The sequence below is a fragment of the Moschus berezovskii genome, chromosome 20 (assembly GCF_049115385.1).
Source record: "Moschus berezovskii isolate FMDL1 chromosome 20, NW_MosBer_1.0, whole genome shotgun sequence".
Classification (NCBI taxonomy): domain Eukaryota; kingdom Metazoa; phylum Chordata; class Mammalia; order Artiodactyla; family Moschidae; genus Moschus; species Moschus berezovskii.
This window is the reverse complement of record NC_142479.1, coordinates 44177715-44201671: the sequence shown is the minus strand read 5'-3', so window position 1 is coordinate 44201671 and position 23957 is coordinate 44177715. Positions and strand designations below refer to the sequence as shown.

At 44.5% G+C, this 23957-nt stretch overlaps 1 protein-coding gene across 1 annotated transcript in view; it reads right to left on the bottom strand.

Annotated features, from left to right (window-relative positions):
• Nucleotides 1-23957, bottom strand: part of COX10 (cytochrome c oxidase assembly factor heme A:farnesyltransferase COX10) — a 109667-nt gene that overhangs the window by 71112 nt on the left and 14598 nt on the right. The window contains exon 4 of the mRNA XM_055407319.2: nucleotides 14743-14867. Coding sequence (XP_055263294.2) covers nucleotides 14743-14867 — 125 coding nt within the window. The remainder of the gene's footprint in view (nucleotides 1-14742; nucleotides 14868-23957) is intronic.

The window sequence follows — 23957 nt, the reverse complement described above, 5'->3', positions numbered from 1 at the left end:
CAGTAAGCAACATTCATCACCGACTTATTCACATGCTGAGCTCCTACGATGTGTCGGCCAATTTTTAAGGATAAAACCAAGGCTCTGTTCTCGTGGTGCCAACATTACAAGTGGGGGAAACAGACAAGAAACCAAAGGACTCATCACAGGAGAGGAGAGGCGTGCAGAGGGTGGGGTGCCCTTTACCGAAGCGGAAGCTGGAATGAAGCCTGGACACCTGTGAGGAGGTGGTGGGTGCAGGAACCTGTGGGACTCCTGGGCAGGAGACATCCTGAGGGGTAGGGGTTGGTGGCAAAAAGCTGTGTGGCTGGAGCAGGGAAAGGAAGGTTGCCAGGGGGAGGAGGGAAACCCTTAGAGGGCACCTGGGGTTTTACTCTGAGTTGATCCATCACCCGTCTCTGACATAACTTCCTTCAGTGTGTCCAAGATCTTTATCTTTCCGTCACAGAAAGCACTCTGGATGTTCACGCCACTCCCAGCCCACAGACTGCAGACCCTCCACTGTCCTCAAGTCCAGGCTGCTCCCCCCTACCCTGACTCCTTCACTCTTGTCTGATGAAAACCGCCAGCTTCCAGTTTCCAGCTCCATGTTCTCCTTCTGTCTCCTGCTGCCTCTACCCATCTCTACCCAAAATATGCACCCCCCACAAAAAAACCCCCAAACTGAACGATCATTTATTTGCCAAGACCCGCTCCTTCCTCAGTGTTCCCACCTCACTAGATGACACTCTATCCACCATTCCACATCTACCCAGTATTTGTTTTTTCCAGTGGTCATGTCCAGATGTGAGAGCTGGACCATAAAGAAGGCTGAGTGCCGAAAATTTGATGCTTTTGAACTGTGATGCTGGAGGAGACACTTGAGAGTCCCTTAGACAGCAATGAGATCAAACCAGTCAATCCTAAAGGACATCAACCCTGAATATCCACTGGAAGGAAAGGACTGATGCTGAAGCGGAAACTCCAATACTTTGGTCATCTGATGAGAAGAGTCAACTCACTGGAAAAGACCCTGATTTTGGGAAAAGATTAGGGCAAGAGACAAAGGGGGCGACAGAGGATGAGATGGTTGGATGGCATCACCGACTCAATGGACATGAGTTTGAGCAAGCTCCAGGAGACAGTGAGGACAGATAGTGCTGCAGTCCATGGGGCTGCAAAGAGTCGGACACGACTGAGCGACTACATTTTTACTTTTTTCTTTTCGGCACTAGGACACTGAATTAAGGATCAAGTTCTCTAACTTGATATCTCTTCTAATGGCACCCTTTCAGGCTCTCATGATCTCTGCTTCCTGTCTGAAGAGGTTTGTCCTCAAGCTTTGCTTCACAGAACGGCTAAATCAATTTTTTATAGAAAGAAAATCTGCCTACCTCCTTTCCTCATTCAATAAATTCCTATTAGTAAGAATAGCAGAGAGGGTAACCGTTCCCTTCTCCAGGGGATCTTCCCAACCCAGGGATCAAACCCAGGTCTCCCGCACTGCAGGCGGCTTCTTTACTGTCTGAGCCACCAGGGAAGCCCATTAAAAAGTAATAATAATTAACATCAATTGCCTACTTTCTAAGTACCAGGCCCTTCTCTAAGAACCAAACATGTCATTTAACTTTCTCAGCAACTTCCTCTGTTGAGAAAGTTAGGTGCCCAAGTCACAGGCAGACACAGAGCTGGCACACCAGCCTGGTCAGCGAGCCCGGGCTCTGCCCTCAGCCTACTGAGCTCTCTGAGCACCTCTCTTGTGCCAGATGAACAGACAGGGGCAATCAGACGCATCGTTACAAATCGTGAAGGGCACCGTGAAGGGACGGTGCGGGCGTGATGCAGGCCAGGAGTCGGGACAGGTGGGGCCCGTTGCCACTGCACTGCCTGGTCCTCTGTTCACCACGGGCCTCCCCTGTGCCTGGTGGTGTCTCCTTGATAAAGTATCTATTGCCCATCTTTTGCTTTTCCACATAGACTCTGAGAATCGACCTTCCTGTCAGCCCAGCACATGACACAGGTGCCCAGGGAGTGTCTGCCGTGTGGCTAGCACTTGAGCTGCAATCCCTGCAGTGGAAAGCAGCGGGGGCTGGAGAGGGATCAGACCACACAGCGTCCACGGGTCAGAGCTAGCATTTCCTTCTCTATCCTCTCAAGAGCTTGAGAGCCAGCACGGGTGTGATGGCTTTATGACCACCCACCAGCGGTAGACCAGCACCTACAGGGGAGTCTGCGTGCTTAACCCCCCACCCCCAAAAAAGTCCTGCAGTGGAACCTCACAGCATCCTCCCCACCCTGTGTCTCAGGCTTCTGCTGTGCTGTGATGGACATGCATCCTCTGGCTGACTTTTCACATCTCTGGGTCTTGACTCATGACCTTCTCGCTGCCTGGAAAGGTCTCCCCTCATAGCATCTACCTGGTGAGTGCCCACCTCACCTTCAGAGGCTCTGGCCCCTTCTCCAGGAGGCTCTTCCGACCTCCAGAGGCTGAAATGACCCCTCTCGAGCCCTCCCTCATGCACCTGCAGCACGGCCCGAATTTTGCCCTGTGTAGAGCTGGCGTGCTGTGCTGTTTTACTGCACTTATTTATACAACTGCCTTCCTCTGCCACACTGGGGGCTGCTCTTTTTGATCACTCGTGAAAGGAGTCGATACTCATGTGAGGATCCTTCCTGGAAATAACTTTCAAGAAGAGATGGCCACGCTGGATGAGCATTTCCTACTACCTAAAGAACTTCTTTCCACCAGGCAGGGGAACATCAAGGGAATTTCAACAGCCTACCCCCCCTTAATAATTCTGACTTGAACTAAGCAGAATAAACAAAATTCTGTGCAAGTGAAAACTAGTTCAGTCGCATATTCTTGACTTTCAAAGGCATTAAAGCAAAGTCTTGAAGCCTAAATGTTCACCGAGCACTTAGGGAAAGGGTCATTTTTTAATACAAACCGACTGTACTTAAGCCAGGATGGCTAAATCTCTCTCTGCTAAAAAACTTAGGAACTGTTTTTCTTCTTCTGTGAAAACATGTCAGACTTTGAATTGAAGGCCTGTCTGATTGTTCCAGGTTAACCACATGCTTATTTAAATAAGCTATTTTGCCATTCAGTCATTTATTCAAGAGTAAGGCTGGATGGCATCACTGACTCTGTGGACATGAGTTTGAGTGAACTCCGGGAGTTGGTGATGGACAGGGAGGCCTGGCGTGCTGTGGTTCATGGGGTCGCGGAGAGTCGGACACGACTGAGCGACTGAACTGAACTGAAGTGAAAATCAAGGGGATGGGGTAGAATCCATGCTCAGTTCCTTACTGATACAAGTGTCCCTTACTAATACCCTAATTTACCAAATCCCTGAATATTTTTATAAGAATTGTTAATCTGGACTTAAGATAGTTTTATATGCTTAACACCCGATGTTTTGGTTAATCCCCATTATTTTAAATTAGAAGTTGACAGCAATAACTTTGGAAGAGAAATCTTTATTCACATATCTTCAGAAAGCTGTTTAAGGTAATTTTACATGGCACTGTTTAATCCTTCTTATCAGTTCACCTAATAACAGTAATATGAACAACTGCAATTTTCTAGATCATCAGCCATAGTTTTGCTAAAAGCAACACCAGACTAACATAATTTTTACTCAGATACGTTAATGAAAATATTAGAATGTTACACTAGACTTTCATTTCAGCGTTAGTTTCCTTTTTTATGAGCTAGCAGGTAAACATCCTCCAGGATTAAAGGAACCTCATTGGAATAAAAGCATATTATCTTAGCACTGTAAGGTTACACAGTGTATTTTAAGGTATAAAGATACTCTGTGTTACAAGTATACATAAATCTTATTCACTACTAAATTTTCTCTTTTGTTTCATCCCATCTTTACGTTCCATCACTCAGATCCTTCAGAATGTCTTTGTTCCCCCTGGTGATTGCTGCTTCCGGGAGAAATCTGGCATAGCATCTAAAGGAAACGCCAGCGCGAGGTTTTCCTTAAGATTAATCACACAGGTAAGCAATTTCCCCTTCTTGCCAAACAGTATTTTCTGAAACTTCTTAGAAAATCGATAAGACAGGGCTGGGTGGTCGTGGCAATGTGAATCTTAGGATTTACTTTAATCACTTACACACATATTTTAAAGGTCTGATAGCTTGCCTAAAGCAGTATGGAGCTCCTTTACTGGTTAGAAATAGCAGGAGACAAAGGATTCTCAGAAGTCAGTCTGTTTTCAAGAGCACAGGTCTCACAGACCTGTTCCACTGTCCACTGCCGACACCCTGATTCCTCTTCAAGAGTCTGGAGTTTGGTATGGAATTCAGAACCATCAAATGACTACAATTCTAAAGTATAAAGACTAAAGCATCCACTTTTTTTTCATGCGTTAAACTTTAAAAGCAGTGACTAAGGCAAAGAAAGTATGAGATGGTCTCCCAGGGTCAGTCTACATGGTCAGGTTCAACATCAGTGTCATCAATAAAGAGTCCATCTAACCTAGAAAACAGCAGGGTCAGGAGGAGGAGGGTCTGTGGTTCACAGTAGAGAACAGACAAGCTGATGTGATTCAGAACAAGCTACTGGGAAAGGCAAAACATAACTGAAGATTTGGGGGAAAGAAAGATAATTTGCGAAGAAACTCAATTTGATCCCAGCCGGCTGGTGAGATGGAGCCAGCCAGGGAGGAAACAGGTTTTTATCTCCCAAATCACAGTCAAGCACGACCCACTACTCAGAGATGCAGCCACCAAGCCCAGCTCCAGAAACCCAGATTAGCCTCACTTCTGTTATCTCCATGAGAGTCTCAATTAAATATCTGCTTTTTTGATTTATCAACCTTTTTTCACCAATAGTACAAGTGTTAGTCGCTCAGTCATATCTGACTCTTTGTAACCTCATGGACTATAGCCTGCCAGATTGCTCTGTCCATGGAATTTTCCAGGTAAGAATACTGGAGTGGGTTGCCATTCCATTCTCCAGGGGATCTTCCTGACCCAGGGATTGAAGGTGGGTCTCCTGAATTGCAGGCAGATTCTTTACCATCTGAGCCACCAGGGAAACCCAATATTTTCACCGATATTTTTTAGATTTCCTGGAACTGACGACACAACTAAGTCGCTTCAGTCGTGTCTGACTGTGTGACCCCATAGACGGCAGCCCACCAGGCTCCACTGTCCCTGGGATTCTCCAGGCAAGAAGACTGGAGTAGGTTGCCATTTCCTTCTCCAATGCGTGAAAGTGAAAAGTGAAAGCGAAGTCGCTCAGTCCTGTACGACTCTTCGCGACCCCATGGACTGCAGCTTACCAGGCTCCTCCGTCCGTGGGATTTTCCAGGCAAGAGTACTGGAGTGGGGTGCCATTACGACCCTAACTGGAGACAAATGGATGGTAACTAGATTCTCAAAGTGGGCCCAAAACAGGCCAAACTTTTATATAAACAACAATCACAACAGCTAACATTAACGGAGCACTTGACTTTCACAGAGATAAGTGCCTCAAATCCTCCCATCTCACTAGAGACAGAGATGTCACCAGTCCATGAAGGTCCCTTGGGGCTCCACAGCGAGAATGCCAGCAGTCACCTGAGCAAAGGTGACTTGTTCAGTGGTAACGGCCCTCATCTGAGTGGTGCTGAGACTAAAACATTCCAAGGGAGAGGAGTAAGCAGCGAGCTGGGGGTCACATCCACAAATTCTGCTCTCAACCCCACCATGTTCAGGTGCGTGATCAACGACACAGCTAAGCGTCACTTCATTCTTCTACAACACAATGGGATGGTGCCACCGCACAGCCAGTTAATGTGGCACGTAAATCATAAACACTGTTTATGAACGTATGTTCAGACGGCTGTCTTCTCTACATCTGCAGGCAGAGCTTCACCTGGAGGTATTTAGGTTATGAATTCCAGTGCCAAACTCACTCGACTCGGCTGGATCATTCTGGAGCAGAGAATCAAATGTAATTTAGGAACTATTTGGGGTTTTATATATATAAATGCAGGAAAAGAGACTCGGCAGTGAATGTGAGTTTTCTTTCTGATGTTGCTCAGTAATGCTCATCATTTGCCTTCTATGAAAAACATATTTAGCTGGAGACTCCCATGTGCTACTCAGAGACCCTGCAGACCCAACCTACTGCAGTAGCTAATCCGGGTTGTCTGAATGAGCCACAAGTTGTGGGTTTCAGAGGTCTTGGAGGGAATGGGAGTCGCCCACCAGTAAAAACATCAAAGTCCAACAAGTCACAACATTCAGGAGAAAAATACATTTCTCGTATATTGATTTTTCTTATACACATGATGTTCTATAAATCACATCACCGGCGCTTGCTGACATCAGTCGGACTCGCCCAGGATACAACACCGGGTTCCCTAACCACTTCTGTCCACCATGGAAGATGAAAGTCAGTTCCTATTGCTTAAGGCGGACTGCAGAGTCAAAACAAAAGAAACATCAGAGAAAGCGAAAACGGAGAGAGACGCTTTAGATATTAATCTCGTATTCGCTGGGAAAACAGGAAAATCTTTATCTGTCTCCCCTCTTGCGGTTTAAAAGCCTGTGGATTTTCTTCTGCCCTGCCCACCCTATAATTCAGAGCTCTTTATCCAAAGCTCTTCCTTTTTACCTTATTTCAGCTGTGAAAAGTCTCTCAAGCATTGTCAGTATCAAACAAAAAACACGTCTCTTCTTGACCCCATTTCATTCACACCTCTTGATCTCTTTCATTTCCTTTCATAAAAATTCTTCAACATCCACAGATACACCAGACCCCAAAGATAACAGAGCCTTATCGCCTTTACCTTTCTAATTATAACCTACCCCTCAGATCTGAAACTTGACTTACGTTTTGGGCCTTTCTTGTAATTTTCTCCAAAATAACATCTCAGAGAACATCAATAGTTCTTAGGGCTAAGTCTAGGTTATGAATTCATTTGTCATCCATTTGATCTTTCAAAAGAGTCAGTTTCTGAAATCTTATAAACCTAGATTTAAACAAACCCTAGCTAATACATGTGAAATGCTTAGAACATGACTTGGCATCTGACAGGTGTGAAATAAGTATCAGCTGTGACTACTGTTGTGATGGAAACTTCCTGCTACTTCCCTTCACTTCCCCCGTAAATACTCCTTTTTTCCAGCATGACTTCCTGGGCAATTTCACCCTGCTGGCCCGCTCTCTGCTGTGGAAAGAGGGGGTGGTTGCTCGAGATCAGGGAATCCTACTTACTGGTATCAAGGAGTTTAGCGTTCCCCTCCAACAACACAAGTGCCTGGAACCACAGTTGGAAAGTGACTGGGAGCACTGGTCACATGCACGAAGGGACACTGTGCTTTCACAGACAGGAGGAGATGACCCACAGGCTGAAGGCAGAAGGAGGCCGACCTCCGCTCAATAGAAGGAAGACATTTCTAATCACCAGGCTGCCCATCGATAGAGCCAGGTACTCTGGGTTCCATCCCTGGGTCGGGCTGGGGGGGGAAGATCCCCTGGAGAAGGGAACGGCTACCCACTCCAGTATTCTTGCCTGGGAAATCTCATGGACAGAGGAGCCGGGTGGGCTATAGTCCACGGGGTCACAAAGAGTCAGACACGACTGAGCAACTAATGCACCCTGCAAGCAAGTGACGACTGTAGCACTCGATCTCTGCCAGGGATATTGTAAGAACTAAAGAATTCATCAGACTTCTGCAACAGTTCACTGATGGCAGCGCGGTAGCAGAGGGAAATCTCTGTCTGACCTGTAGGCGCTCACACCGCACCGCGACAGCAGGTCCCCCAGGTGCCTACAGAGAGGGTGACTGAGGCAAGCCAGGCGGCCCGGGTCCGGTCGGTGCACTGGAGAAAAGCCGGCGCCTGAGCCCAGAGATTTTGATACGAAGATGCTTCCAGCACAACTCATTCATAGTGAAGGGCTTCCCTTGTGGCTCAGCTGGTAAAAAAATCTGCCTGAAATGCAGGAGACCCCGGTTTGATTCCTGGCTCGGAAAGATCCGCTGGAGAAGGGATAGGCTACCCACTCCAGTATTCATGAGCTTCTCTTGTGGCTCAGCTGGTAAAGAATCCGCCAGCAATGTGGGAGGCCTGGGTTCGATCCCTGGGTTGGGAAGATCCCCTGAAGAAGGGAAAGGCTACGCACTCCAGTATTCTGGCCTGGAGAATTCTATGGACTATACAGTCCATGGGGTCACAAAGAGTCAGACATGACTGAGCGACTTTCACTTTCATTTACAGTGAAAGAGGTGAAGTATGGGTGGGCTATGAATAGAGACGTGATTTCCTGTCTGAACTGGAACACTTGAGAGTCAAAAGGGGCATGAAGAGTTATTACACGAGGAGCAGCAGCATGAACCAGGCCGTGTGGTCAACCTGGCCATCAGCGGGCAGTGACTCCAGAAGAAATGTGAGCCAGGCTGCCCAAGGATAGCCGGGATCTCAAGTAAAATCAGAAGGAGAAATGATCAAAGCAGCAGTTCTCATCGGAGGGACTGTGGTTCCCAAGGAACACTTGGCAAAGTCTGAAGACATTTTCATTTGTCACACTAGGGGGGTCGGTGCCAACAGCAGCCCATTGGCAAAGACGGGGACACTGGGGAACATCCCCCGGTGCCAAGGACCATTTTCCTGCCCAACCGTTAGGAGTGCCGAGACTCAGAATTCCTCTATTAAAAATTACAAGATCTGACTGAGTTAACATATGAAACATCTGCACTTCAAAAAAAAAACCCCCAAAACTGCAGAACATGTTCAAACCCTTCGGGACAAAAGTTAATCCAGTCTACAGACAGCAAGACCTCTTGAACAAAGGCACATGTCCCACAGCAAAATGGGCAAACACTAACAAACAGCAACAGCAAATAAGCATTTAAAAAGTTTCTAGACAAAAAAAACCCAGCTCTACCTCCTGAGTAATCAGAACACCTTGAATTAAAGGGCAACATCTAAGGAACCGAAAGACCCAGCATAGATTTCAGCGTCAGTGATGAGCAGGCCCATGGCACCAAGGGGAAGTATAAGTAGATTAGAGCAAACAAAAAAAGACCTTCAGGGAGAAGTTTAGCTGCACTTAAAACACACATCATTTTAAATTTTAACTTTCTTTTAGTTAAATCACACAGTTTCAGCAATCTATCTAAAGAAATAGTGAAGGACAGGGATCAAAGATTCAGTTACAAGAATTTTAGCTCAGGATTATTTATCTGGGCAAAAACTGAAAATCCCTAAAATGTCAAACAAGGAGAAATTGATTAAAGAAATCAAGGTATATCTACAGAAGACTTTTAAAATCATGCTATAAGGCAAATATTGACATGGAAAGATGTTTGTGATACACTACTTAAAGGAAAAATATATAGAAACTATGCATATTACATAAACCATTTCTGTAAGATATTAATATACGCCTGAAGGCATGTGTGTGAAAAAGGCCTATACAGCAATAACATAAATCAAAATGTTAAGCAGTGGATCTATTTGGTGCTGGGCTACAGGCCACAAGGGCAGGGCTTGTTGCTTTTTCTCTACGGTGACTCTAAACACACTTAACAGTGCCAAGCACAAGTGAGAAACAAAATTTTAAATGTCATTTTTACTTATTTGTAGTTTCTTACAGATTTTGCAATAAACACTTAATTTGCATAAGTTCCTTCCTTCCTGTGGCTTTTTTTCACATTCATAAAGCAATGGTATTTATTTAATATTTTTACTTACAATGATTCACCTTTTTTATTGGGATATAATGGCACAATAATTTTTTCATTATTGCTTTTAAAAAAAGAATAATTCAATGGTAAAATAAAATGTTTAACAATAGAAATGGAAATAATGCCACCTATCCCACAGGGTTGTAAGGTTTAAATAATAATTTGTGTAAATACACTCTGTAAACGCTAAAGCACTGCATGAATGTTAGAAATTAATTATTCTGCTAAAATCATACATTCCAGAGTTAAACCATTTTCACACATGCTTTGGCTGGTAGCCTTCCTCCCAGCAATTTTACTTCCAGTATTTTGTCCTCTAACAACAAAGGTATGTGTGGCATTACTCGTAGCAGCAAAGAGTTAAAATGGTAGAGGATTGGCTCAGAAGTTGTGGCACAGCCATGAAATAAAACAGTACGTCATTACTAAAATCCAACCTATGTACTTATTGACATACACTCTTGATCTTTATTAAAAAATGCATGTATGTGTAACATAAGTAAATAATCCCACTTCAGTTCAGTTGCTTAGTCATGTCTGACTCTTTGCGACCCCATGGACCGTAGCACGCCAGACCTCCCTGTCTATCACCAACTACCGGAGCTTACCCAAACTCATGTCCATTGAGTCAGTGATGCCATCCAACTATCTCATTCTCTGTCGTCCCCTTCTCCTCCTGCCCTCAATCTTTCCCAGCATCAGGGTCTTTTCAGATGAGGCAGTTCTTTGCATCAAGTGGCCGAAGATTGAAGTTTCAGCTTCAATATCAGTCCTTCCAATGAACACTCAGGACTGATCTCCTTTAGGATGGACTGGTTTGATCTCCTTGCAGTCCAAGGGACTCTCAAGGGTCTTCTTCAACACCACAGTTCAAAAGCATCAATTCTTTGGGGCTCAGCTTTCTTTATAGCGCAACTTTCACATCCATACATGACCAATGGAAAAACCATAGCCTTGACTAGACGGACCTTTATTGGCAAAGTAATGTCTCTGCTTTTTAACATGCTGTCTAGGTTGGTCGTAACTTTCCTTCCAAGGAGTAAGCGTCTTTTAATTTCATGGCTGCAGTCACCATCTGCAGTGATTTTGGAGCCCAGAAAATTAAAGTTAGCCACTGTTTCACCATCTATTTGCCATGAAGTGGTGGGACCAGATGCCATGATCTTAATTTTCTGAATGCTGAGCTTTAAGCCAACTTTTTCACTCTCCTCTTTCACTTTCATCAAGAGGCTCTTTAGTTCTTCTTCACTTCTGCCATAAGGGTGGTGTCATCTGCATATCTGAGGTTATTGATATTTCTCCCAGCAATCTTGATTCCAGCTTGTGCTTCTTCCAGCCCAGCGTTCCTCATGATGTACTCTGCATATAAGTTAAATAAGCAAGGTGACAATATACAACCTTGACGTACTCCTTTTCCTATTTGGAACCAGTCTGTTGTTCCATGTCCAGCTATAACTGTGGCTTCCTGACCTGCATACAGATTTCTCAAGAGGCAGGTCAGGTGGTCTGGGATTCCCACCTCTTCAAGAATTTTTCACAGTTCGTGGTGATCCACACAGTCAAAGGCTTTGGCGTAGTCAATAAAGCAGAAATAGATGTTTTTCTGGAACCCTCTTGCTTTTTCGATGATCCCACGGATGTTGGCAATTTGATCTCTGGTTCCTCTGCCTTTTCAAAACCAGCTTGAACATCTGGAATTTCACAGTTCACGTATTGCTGAAGCCTGGCTTGGAGAATTTTGAGCATTATTTACTAGCATGTGAGATGAGTGCAATTATAATCCCACTTACAGCTTATTAAAACAGTATCTGTCATGTCAAACAATCAAAATGGTTATGATGATAATTTTCTGATAATTTTTATCTTTCAATTTGTTAATCCATTCTACTTGCGCTCACTCAGCTTTTTCCTTTTGGCCTCTCTTTTTTCAAGATTAGATCAGTCAAGGCCATCTATAACATTTTATTTTCCAGTCGCTGAATTTTATGGATTGTTTTCATCCCTGGAAGGCACTCCCATTCTCAAGCTGCCCTATGGCTTTAAATGAAGCATGTGTATGGTTTACAAAACATGCGTGTAATTGCTTTTTACATTTTCATGTTAGTGGTTTCTTACATATACATGTATCTCTTTATGCATTTATCAGGACTTCATAAATCAGAAGCTAAATCTCATTTTCCTTCCTTAAAAGAAATGTTAAGAACTGCTTTCCAAAGCTTTATTTTTCCTACTTTTACACAGAGAGATCACAAAAGTAGGGTATAAAGAAGAAACACTCAGAACTCAATGAATAACAGCAATGAGAAGTATTTAAGAAAACATGAAATGTTACTTGAATCCTTCTATAAATGTGACAGGGGACATTTTCACTCCACAGAACTCTATCAGAAGCTGGAGACTGGTCCTGCACACCAACCACACTTCTGCACTCTTTTAGCAGGGCAGCCAGCTCCTTTAACAAAGCAGGAAGCTCTTCCTTTTTGACTGTTTCTTTCTCTGCCTGCTTTCAAAAGCTCATGCAAATCCTTGTAGCCTCGTGCTCTTTGATGCTAAAGAAAAGCATTGATGAAAATGGCCTCGTGGTCCTTTATTTTAATTTTATGAGACTGCTTAACTACACTAGAATTAAAATATTCCCAACGTTATTTAGAAAATACTGTCATCTGAGAAGATGACACTATAATAACGATGAAATCAGATGGAAATCAGTGAGATTGTTTTAAGTATTACAAGGGTTCTGAATGAAATCAGAGCCCAAGACAAGTGGAGGGAAGCAATTCGGATAAACAGGAAAGGTTGAGGAAAGTATCTGTGTGCCCAACAGCCCTGACTGACGGCGGACGCCATGCCCAACACTGCTGAGGCCTGTGGGGGATGTGAGAAAGTTCTAGAAGAAGAGAGGGACAGTTGTGTGCATGAGGCAGGTGGGGCTAGGACACTGGCCTGGGGAGGAGGCAGGACAAGACTCTTGGCATTTGTCATCACAGATAGAATCCCCCCGTGGAGGCAGTGGCTTCCCCAGCAGTTTAAAACCTACAGAACCCAACTCGGTCCCTGGAGCAAACTTCAGGAATTGAAGTTTGCTTCAGTTTCTACCAGCTGTGAAATAACATGGCCATCTAAACGCATTTCAAGTTAAAACATTTCTAAAACCTTGGTATATGTTCAGCTTCCATAATAAACATCTGCCTAATAGAAATCATTCCACTTTATTTCCTCCAGATATTTCTTTGCTACAACTGAATGGTTTTACTCCATTATGAATCCTTGACCATGTTTTTATTCCTTTTGGTGGTGATGGGGGGGGTTGGGGAACAGGCAGGTCCAACTGAAGGCCAGTCTATTTTTTTAAAAGAGTTTTTGATGTAGAACATTTTTTTTAAAATGATGTAGATCATTTTTTAAAGTGTTTATTGACTCTGTTACATCTGTTTTATGATTTAGTTTTTTGGCCCCAAGGCATGTGGGATGTTAGCTCCCTGAATAAGGATCGAAGTCATATCTCCTGCCTTGGAAGGCAAAGTCCTAACCACTTGACCGTCAGGGAAGTCCCCCACTCTGTGTCATCTTTTATAATATCTAGGGACCATTTGATATTTATGAGCTTGTGTTGCTATTTTCTGAGTCTCCACACTTTTGTCCAAAGCCTCTATTTAAAAATCTATATACCTGGAACAGGAGACAGCAATTGATATTATTAATCTTATGACCCAGATTTATAACTACTGAATACATATAAGTGATAATTTAAAAAATATTCTGAAAAATAGACCCACAAATAGTCACATAAACCTAATTTGCTTATACTGCTTTTTATTCAAATAGTCATTAAAAACGTGCTCATTGTGAAACAGTCATGAATCTCTTCGCTGGGGAACACAGGAGGGTGCAACAGGAAGAGACGACTTGTGGTTTACAGGAGGGGCAGGGGATTGGGGGATGGGGGGGGTAGGGCTGCTTGAACCTCCTGTAGCACTATTCTGACATAAAATCGGAACAGAAAATTAACTTTATTTGAAATGCATTGACCCTTCTCCAAGCAGCTGATAACACATGGTAAAAGTACACTGATTCTAGGTGTTCCCGAATGAAAAGGCTCATGCTTTGCAGAGTACCAGCGCATGCATTAACTTGGCCAAGCTGTTTTCCTGCTGGTAACTTCAATTCCTGTTTTAAAACCGTGCCAACTCCTCTTGGGTGTTCTGGTTAGGAGAATGACTTTCTTTACATTTTAGCCAAGACTTTTCCACCACAATATCTTATGAGAAAGCCACAGGGTTGGGGCACACACTCCCCAGGCTGGGGAGGAGGCGGAGTGGGAGGGAAGGCATTTTAGAGAATTTTTTGACATTTAAAATAATAGGGAGGGGAAGAAGCATTAAAAATAATGTGCTAATTAATTTTTTGATATATTCTGATTCCACAGACCAAGTTTACTGAGAACTGAATTAAAAAAAGAACTGAGTTAAAAAAAAATTTTTTTAAGGTGGATGTGCCTGTTTAAAATACACTGTTTTGCATAGTGGTGGTTTTAAAATACAAACGAGTCAAACCAAAGGAAGAACAACACATAATAATGTAAACTTGGGGAATGTGCCTGAAGTGGGAAAGAGGAGAGAGTCTGACAGCTCTTCTCAAGCACTTTTTAAAAAATACAGTATTTTAATTGAATTGAATTAATTAGTTTATTTTTTTTGGCTGTGCCATGTGGCATGCGGGATCTTGGTTCCCCAACCAGGGATCAAACCTGCACCCTATGAATTGGAAGCACAGAGTCTGTCAGGGAAGTTGCTCTAAAACACTTTCCAACCCCAAACCCTGGTCATTTGAGAAAGATACTCTATTGCTCTCGCTTCTGAATATACCTGAAAACCTTTCACCTGAAAAGAAAAAGACAGACTGGTTCTGGGCCCCAGACCTTGCAGGATACACAGCGTTCCAGGCTCACAGGACCTTCCCAGTTATGGGTGTAATTGGGAAGGTTCTTTTTCTTTTTAAATGCCACAATATGACAGTCTCAGAAGAAGCGACGACAGCCTGACCTGGCTGAAAGGTGCTGCACTGACCTGATTGATGGAGTTGGCAGCGCAGGAAGCCAGGCCTGTTCCAACAAACGTAAGCAGGAAGCAGGACCAGTCAAAAGGCACTGGAGCCAGGGCGAAGCCAGCAGAGGTGGTGCTGACGACCAGGGCTGCAACAGAGAAACAAAGCAAGGGCTGTCACCAGGCAGGGCGGAGGGTCCTGGCCACGCAAGCCCGCCTCCAGGCAGACCAATCCCCACGGCAACAGCATGGCCTGCAGGCTGACCTTTCATTGGAAAATTAAGCTTTACAAAACATCATTCCAATTATAAAAACTCTATTATAGAAAAATGCCATTACACTCAAGAGTAAAAACTAAGACGGGTGTTTCAGATCCAGTCATTCACTTATTCATTCAACAAACACTCACTGTGTACCTAATCCACAATCAGAAAGAACAATGCTGGACGTGAGGCATTGTGCTGAGCAGGTTAGGCTCTATTCTGCCTCGAGGTCCTTGTACTTTTTATTCCCTCTGCCTCTTCCCATGGCTGGATCCTCCTCATCTTCCAGGCCCGGTCTTAGAGATCATGTCTTAGGGAGAAGTGCTCCATCACCTCATGTGCAGGAAGCCCTCCAGGCTGACAGCGCCCTTGCGCTTCCTTTCCAGTGCTTGTCACTCTCTGGCTTCCACCTGGAATATAAACTCCATGGAGGCAGGCGCCCTGACTGTCTAGCTTGCTGCCTCTTTCGGGGATCCCACTGCGCCAGGCAAGGAGGAGTATTTACTGGGGGCCGAGGAGGCAGGGTGGTGGCTGTCAGACTGCAGAATGGCAAGTTGAGGAGTCTGCACTCGTCTGGTCAAGAAGCCATCTATCACTGGCTGTTTAACTGGGAGCAGTGGGCACCCTGACTTACAACACACAGAGGGACCATCTGAGAGGCTCGACTGTCAATCCACAGGGAACAAGGGCAGTGCCATAGGGAACCAGATACACAGAAGGGGTGACTTTCTCAGTATATCGTCAGCAAAATCTAGAGTTACCAATATTAAGAAAAACCTTAGATCTTTCCAAAAAACCAGGTCGACATTCTGCACTGTGCTTTATGTAAAAAGGTTTAAAAAATCAATTACCATCATGGTGGAAAAGACAGTACCATAATCAGTGAAATGTCAAACTAAAAATACTGTAAGAAGAAAATTCACTTTGTTTGAAATCAAAAAGGGCATGTAGCAGCACAAAACCAATGATTTTTCTTTTTATTTGCCCCCAGAGCTTGACTGGGTGATGAGCAATAAACACAGAACATCGAATTTTTGACGAATGGGTCAACTCTTGAGCTGAGAAGAGATAGCAAGTAGTCTGCAAAAAAAACTGAGAGAAAAGGACAATGCTTTAGGAAGACTTAACAATGATTAAATCTACAAAATGGAAATACCGCCTCATTTAAAAATATACAAATTGTAAATGGTAACACATAAAAAAATGACAGGGGCCATTATTACTAGAGAAGAAGAAATCTGAATTTTGTAACACATTTCCAAAACAAGATCAAAAGCTAACAAAGAATGTATTTTTACTTCATCAAAGCAATTAAAGAAAGAGAAAGGGAAAGAAAATTGATAAATTGTAAAATTGACTGAAGCAATATTCTCACACAGCACTGCCATGACGGTAATTAAACTTTTCATTGATTTCCGGGGGATTCATTACGTGGAATCATTTTGCAACACCAGGATCTCATTAAAAGCGAATGTAATATAGTCTTTCATTAATAACACTGGAAATTATATTTTATTTGGTAATCTCGTATTCTGTCCCTTCACAAATAAACAGAAAATCAATGTGGCCAATGAAGCTTGACCCATCCAGTAGAGGCCCAGGAGCACTGTCCTGTAGTCCCAGGGGGGATGCCGGATACCCAGGGAAGAGGGACACCCCCACTCCGATGAATTCGCCCACAGCAACCCTGCTCGTGGGTGGGTGTCTACCTCACACAAACTCCACAGGCACCTGGGGAGAGACGGGGTGAGAAGGCAGCCCCGACTTCCAGCACAGCTCCAGCCCTGCCCTCTACTCTGTTCGGAACCAACGCCGGGTCTGACATTAAGACTGGCCAACATCACTGATGAGGAGCCACCAGATATGGTCTCTGGTCTGCCTGCCTCCTCTGGGAGAAGCTCTTATGTTCTCTATAATAAAAAAAAATTTTTTATTTAATTCCACACAGTCACAAGCAGGCACGCCCTGGCTGGCCCAGAAGAAAGCAAACCTCCTTGAAGTGGGCAGCCTGGGGGCCATGTGGTAGAGAAGCCCAGGCGGCCCCCAGGGGCAGAGCAGTCTGGGGACCTCAGTTCCAAAGATGAACAGAGACGGACTCTGCCAACAACTGTGGGCCAGGAAGTGGCCCTGAGCCCCAGGTGAGAAGCAAGGTCCTGACCCACACAGTGACTTCAGCCTGGAGGGACCCTGAGCAGGAACCGGCCAGGTCAGGCCTGAACTTCTGACCTTTAGAAACTATGAAATAGTAGCTTTGTGCTATATTAACCTGCAAAGCTTGTGCTCCCCTGTTCTGCAGCAAGAGAAAACTAGTAATACTGTAAGGAGGGTGGCATCTGAGGAAGACGAGACTCGAGGACACAGAGGACGGACTGGAGTGGAGGGAAGACGGCTTAGGGACCACGGAGAGGCCTCAGGGCCTCAGGGAAGGGACAGGGCCTGGGAAGGGCGGCAGCAGCGGTGCAGATGGAGGTGGAGCAAATCACCTGTAGGCACGGGCCTTCAATAGGGAATAAGCCTAAGTGATTACAGCAAAGGAGCCAAACAATTCAGTAACTCAGAGAACAAAAGGATCGCCAAAGCTCAAAGGGAACTTGGGGTCAGCTAGCCTAATCTCTGTCCTGATGGAGGGATGGACGCTTCACCAGGGGCAGCCTCCTGTGGGACGGGTCTCAGTCTCTCTGTCCCTCTGTTCCAGACTAAGTCAAGACAACTCCCTTGAAATACCTAGCTCTGGGTGTAACTCCGATCTCTTAGGCAACACTGCACAACCTTCAGTCGTGCAAATGTCACCACCCTCAGCCCCTGTCCCTCCAGGCAACGTGTCCACAGGGACCAGCCACAAGGGACCTCCACGCTCCTGTCCACACTGAGTGACACCTTTCAGAGACGCACTAGCTTCTACCATAACAAGAGCACTCAGGCCAGTGCCTGGTAAATCCTAAGGGCCTAAAAAGTGGTGCTCTTGGTAACTGTTAAAATGTGGTTTGAGATGATCTATTTTTCCAGCCACTATGCTTAGACTTAATGTTTCAAAAGAGTGCCTTAAGGAACGTTGACAAACAACAAAACACTTCACATAAGCTCCATGCACCCCAGTTTTATAGCATCCAGGGGAGGGACCACAGCTCAGTCCTTAATAACTGTGGACTAACTATGATGATAACAAAAACAAAACATACATTTGGGGAGCACTCTGCAACACCAAAGTTCTTTCACATTTATTTAAACCCCGGAAACACTGCACTTCAAAGCAGTGTGTGGATACTTCAGGGCTATGGGAAGAAAACATGACAACTTTCATTTATATTTCACTTTTTAACTCTTTCTTCTAAAACACATATTTTGCATATCATAAAATGAATATAATATATTGCAGTGAGAGCACATGAATTTTATTTACAAGTAATAACTATACATTTTTGTTACATATGGCATTTATATCCGTTCCGTTCTGTTCAGTCGCTCAGTCGTGTCCGACTCATTGCGACCCCGTGGACTATAGCCTACCAGGCTTCTCCGTCCATGGGATTCTCCAGGTAAGAATACTGGAGTGGGTTACCATTTCCTTCTCCAATATTGAACCTAGGTGCAATGAAAATATTCTACTTAATGTTAATTACTCTAAGACATGTCATGGCATTTATGTACAAGAGCATAAATATTTTATAAACACACACACATGCACTTAAAATTTTTTTACTGATAAAATACACGACTAACAAACTTTAGAGAGGCCTGCTCTAAAATAAGTAGCAAGGCAAGCACTGGTGGGTAGCATGTCCGATTTTATACGTGGAGATCCAGGAGTCAGCCAAGGGCGATGAACTCAACCCTCAGCCTGACCAAGGGTCATGCAAGTTACAAATGATATAGGGCTCTCTGCTATATGGATTATACTGTAACAAGTCCTGCAAAGAAAGGCATTTTCAGAATAAAATTCCACTGAAGAAAGGGAAGACCAGCTGTGCTCAGCTGGTCGGTAGTGTCCAACACTTTGTGACCCCACGGGCTGTAGCCCGCCAGGCTCCTCTGTCCATGGGATTTTCCAGGCAATACTGGAGTGAGTTGCTATTCTCTTCTCCAAGTGATCTTCCCGAACCAGGGATCGAACCTGCTTCTCCTGCATTGGCAGGCAGGTTCTTTACCACTGAGCCACCTGAGCAAACACACACACATACACACCACCCAGCTGATTACATCACCACCAGCAGGCCAGCTGTGCTTTCAGGACATCCTTGCACATGAGCCATGATGCTCCTGCAGCAGAGATCCTAAGGGGAATGGCCACATATCCCCGAGCAGGGAGTCCATGCTGAGGGGAGGAGTTCCCCTTGCCCCACCCACCAGGCATGCCCCTGCTTCTGCACCTAGGGGGCTCCGTCCCTCCAGAGGGCAGCTCCATGGGTCCTGGCGCCCCAGCTCCAGCTCACGGTCTGCTTCCGGAGCTGCAAGCAACCGCTGAAAGGTTTTCCCTTTTCCAGTACGCAAGATGTTTTCTTGAAGCAGTGGCTTAATCAAGAATGATTTTTTTTTTTTGATAAAGGCTCAATACTTTGAGAACTGCTGGTCTCTGAACACAAGTATAATGAAGGTGCGCAGACACCTTCTGAGATCATCCATTAAAAAGAACTTTATCTCTTTTCTGAGATTGTCCATTAAAAGTAACTGTAAAGATGATATTAAAAAACTGGTCCTCTGCATTCTGCTTCATCTCTCTCTTTCACTGCCTCGCTGGTTTTCAGCCCTGGCCTCAAAAAGAATTAGAGTGAAAAGCAAAACTCCAATAAACCAATTCAGATAATTATCAACTCTGATAAAAGATTTGCTTGAAAGATGGAAACGGCTGACTAAATGAGAGTTTGAGATACTCTATAGATTTCAAATTATCCTTGTGATCTATTATATCTCATTATCCTTTGAGAGCAATGACTATGCAATATTATAACCCAAATCCTACAGACCTGAGGTGTATTCTCTTTAAATCTCTTTTATGTACAAAGCAGCCAGAGAACAGACAGTTAATGAATTTGTGTGTGGCTTTGTTCACTGGTGGCTCCAAGCAATGGAATGTTTTCGTTAACGGATCTCAAAGTTCAAAACTATACAACTTAATTAAAAGGTGGGAATTAGGTCTTTTCTGATTTTCAAACGAACATGTATTTTTTACTTGATAGCTGTACTTATGACTTCTTCCTCTCTTTTCATTTCTGTTAACACCGTAAGCTTCAAATGGCTCAATTTCTAATTTAAGTGAGTCTCATAGGCTTCACGGCTTGGCTGCGTTCCGTGAACCTTCTGACAATTCTGTTACCCACACATGTATGGAGGAAGGTGGTAATTCTTATGCTTATTGTTTCGTTCAGATGAAAAGTTAATTGATGAGAGACAGTACTTTTTTCCTCAGCTACATTAAACACAATCAATCAGAGAGTAACTGACTACAAACCATGACCACGTCGGGTTAAAAGATAAAAGACTTCCAATGGAGATTTTTAATAACACAGCTGCAAAACTAGGAACTTGCAGGGCCTTCCAGTTTTCCTCTTTATTTTTTTCATACTCGGTGACCAGAGGTGGTCTTAAAAATGCAGGACCAAATTGAAACTCCTAACTTCAAATTTACTGAGCATCACTATTATTAAAATGAAGCACTCAATTCAGTCCCCACGAAATTCCCCAGGAAACACTTGGTTTGCATCCACGGCATACAGAAGAGGGAAATGAAACAGCCACCAGGTCTGTATAAAGAAACACATCCAGAAGAGCTGTTTGCATCCAAGTCAATTAGGCAACACTGAGTGAGACCCTAAGATTGTTCTTTCAATCACATTTTTTCCGTGAACCATCGAAGTTTCTCCATACTTTGTCATCCTATTTTTAGTTTTCCTTTTCAACAAAAAAACATTTCTTTTCAGTACACTCAGTAACCAACACTTTATGATCTTTGTAATTAACTAAAAAAAGTTTCCATAAAACTGATGCTTATTAAGCTTTTAAGAAGTAAAAACAGTCCTTTTGAAAAATCAGTTTGGCAAGAAGAAACTGTTAGTTGAGCAGTTTTTACTAGAATAATGAAGATTTTTCTCAGTTTCATATCAATGACAACAGGTGAGGGTGACAAGGTGAAAAGCAGACAGAAATATGAAACACAGTGGTCACCGGTTGCAGGTATGATACTTTACAGCTGCCATTAAATATTCATTGGAAGGGCTGACGCTGAAGCTGAAGCTCCAACACTTTGGCCACCTGAAGCGAAGAGCCAACTCATTGCAAAAGACCCTGATGCTGGGAAAGACTGAGGGCAGGAGGAGAAGGGGGCGATAAGAGGATGAGATGGTTGGATGGCATCACCAACTCAGTGGACATGAATTTGAGCAAACTTTGGGAGATGGTGAAGGGCAGGGAAGCCTGGCGTGCCATGGTCCATGGGGTCGCAGAGAGCTGGACACAACTTAGCGACTGAACAACAACAAAACATTCAACTATTACATCACAGGAAAATGACTACTTGTCCTTAAAGGCTAAGCTGTTTTAAATTCTACAAATTTTCACAAGAGAGTTCATTACAGCTTTTTTCCCCCCATCAGCTTCTATTTTTTGAGTATCTATTATGTGCAGGGCAGGAGTGAGGCCCTGGGCAGGCAACAGGCCAAGGAGATGAATGTGGTCCCTGCCTCATGGTGCCCACAGGCTGGTGGAGATTCAGACAAGCCAACAGGCACAACAACACAGCGCGAAAGCACGTCAGAGGGTGAAGTCACGGACGCTGTGACAGATAAGGGCTCCCGACCTAGACACCTGCTCAAACGGAGGTCGAAGGTGAAGATGAAGGATGAGCAGAAGCTAGCCTGGGAGTGGGGAGGAGGGTTAGGTGTGAGTGCAAGAGGCAGAACAAACAGTGACACAGGGCCATGGGGTGAGGGAGCACCAGCCGGCCTGCCCACCTCCTCTGCAGAGAGCACCACCCATGTGAATACAGAAAAAACGTGCCTTGTGTTTCCACAAAACACTGCTATGTTAGCACGCCTCTTTTCATTCTTAACCTCCAAATTTACCATCCCCTGCTTAAGATATAAAAAAATAATGCTACTGTGCAAAAACTTTTTAAGCACTTAAAGAGATAACCTGGTAGCACTCTTTTAAATTCACTTCTGTAAGTTCTCATTCCTTAACCTTAATAAGTGAGATGCTACCACATTTCACTTTGAACTAGAAACTAAGCCCTCGAGGACACCCCAGAATGATAATCAGGCACCTGCAGGGCTGGGGAGCCATCGTCCAGTCCCCTCCAGAGATGCAGTTAATACAGCCACTAGGGAGCGGGGAGGCCTGCGTGTGTGCAGCACCTAAGAGAACTCCCCGGTCCAGAGTGATGCAGCTGGCTGCTGATAGGAGGTGGGGCAGGGAGAAGAGTCAGGCAGAGGAGAGAAGGCAACGACCTGTGAGAATCCAGATAAACCAAGAGTTCCCACTTGATGAAAACCAAAGCGCTATTTTTGTTTGAAATGGGAAGCAAGGTGCTTTGACGAGAATGAAGCCGAGGTGGTGGAGAGGGTGTTGAGTGAGTTCTTTGGATAATAGTTTCTCAGAGTAGGTTCTGGGGACCATGCCAACCAGGGCCCTTCTTTAAAATACAGATTCCTAGGCCCCATCCCAGACCTAGCATGAAAGAGTTTATGGAGACGAGGCACAGGAATCTGCATTTTAACAAGCACTCCAAGTAGCTCAGACCACACGTGGCGATTCAGAACCACTAAAGGGAGTGGAGTTCTCCAGGAGGATAATGGAATCCGGGGCAAAGAAGACAACTTAACAGGATGACAGGCCCTCAGTGACTTCTAAGTGTAACAAAGGAGTGAAAGAGGGGCCGCCTGGCTCGCTTCTTTGTTCTGCTGAAGTTTCACCATGAACCTGAACTATTCAGTGTAGTCTTGGGTCAGCTGGTCTTCCTCCATGGCACAGTCCAGTGCAGACAATTCCCCAGCACACAGGAGGAGTCTCAAACATGTACCCGATGATCAAGACAGCAGGGGAAGACTGCCGACAGACAGGCACACACCCATAACCATCCCTGGGGAAGTATATGTCGAGAAGGCAAAGTAGCTTTATTTAAACATGCTGCATGGGAACCGCATGTGTGGTGTGGTCCCACAGCAGATCTAGAGGTGTGGTTCTACTGTCTTTGGAAAACTGGAGGTGGAAAGCCGGGCAGCCCGCATCCTCTTCCTGGGAGGGGACGTGATGCATAAAAAGACAGCCTGGTGGGCGCTGTGAGGACATAGGGAAGCTGGCTACAGACAGCTTTGACCAGGCTGGACTTAGATGCTCTTTTTTTAAATGATAGAGGTATTCTTTACCCCGTCCCTTTTAGCTAGAGAAGCCATGCTTGCTGTACAGCCCTGGACAATGAAACGTAAGGAGATATTCCTATCAAAACCTTCCCCTCCCAAGTAAAAAGCCTGCCCCGGCTTGCTTGATCTTAACTCCTGGACCAGGGACTGAACCCGCACCCTTGGCAGTGAAAGCACAGAATCCTAGCCATTGGCCACCAGCGAATTCCCTAAAAAAGCTAAGTCTTGTTAAGGAGGTTTCTGCCTTTCCATATCATCCCCTTTCTTCATTCTTTCTGCCTGGAATACAACATGATGATGGGGGAGTGGCAGCCACCTTGTGGTCTTGAGGATAAAAGCCAGAAGCTAATGATAACAGAGCAAAGAGCAGGGGCCAACTATGTTAAAAAAATCCCTGAGCACTAGCTCTCGACTCCTAATCTCAGACTCCTTGATACAAGAGAGTATATAAACCCTTCATCTGCTTAAGTCACTGTTCTTCAAGTTTTCAGTTACATGCAGCTGAGCCCATTCTCAACTCATAGCTTTTTCTCCTTCTCTTCATAAAAGTTGTCAATACATTTTTGAGAATGGTTATCATTTCATGAAATTTAGCTCTACATTCCTCTAGCATCTACCACCCATC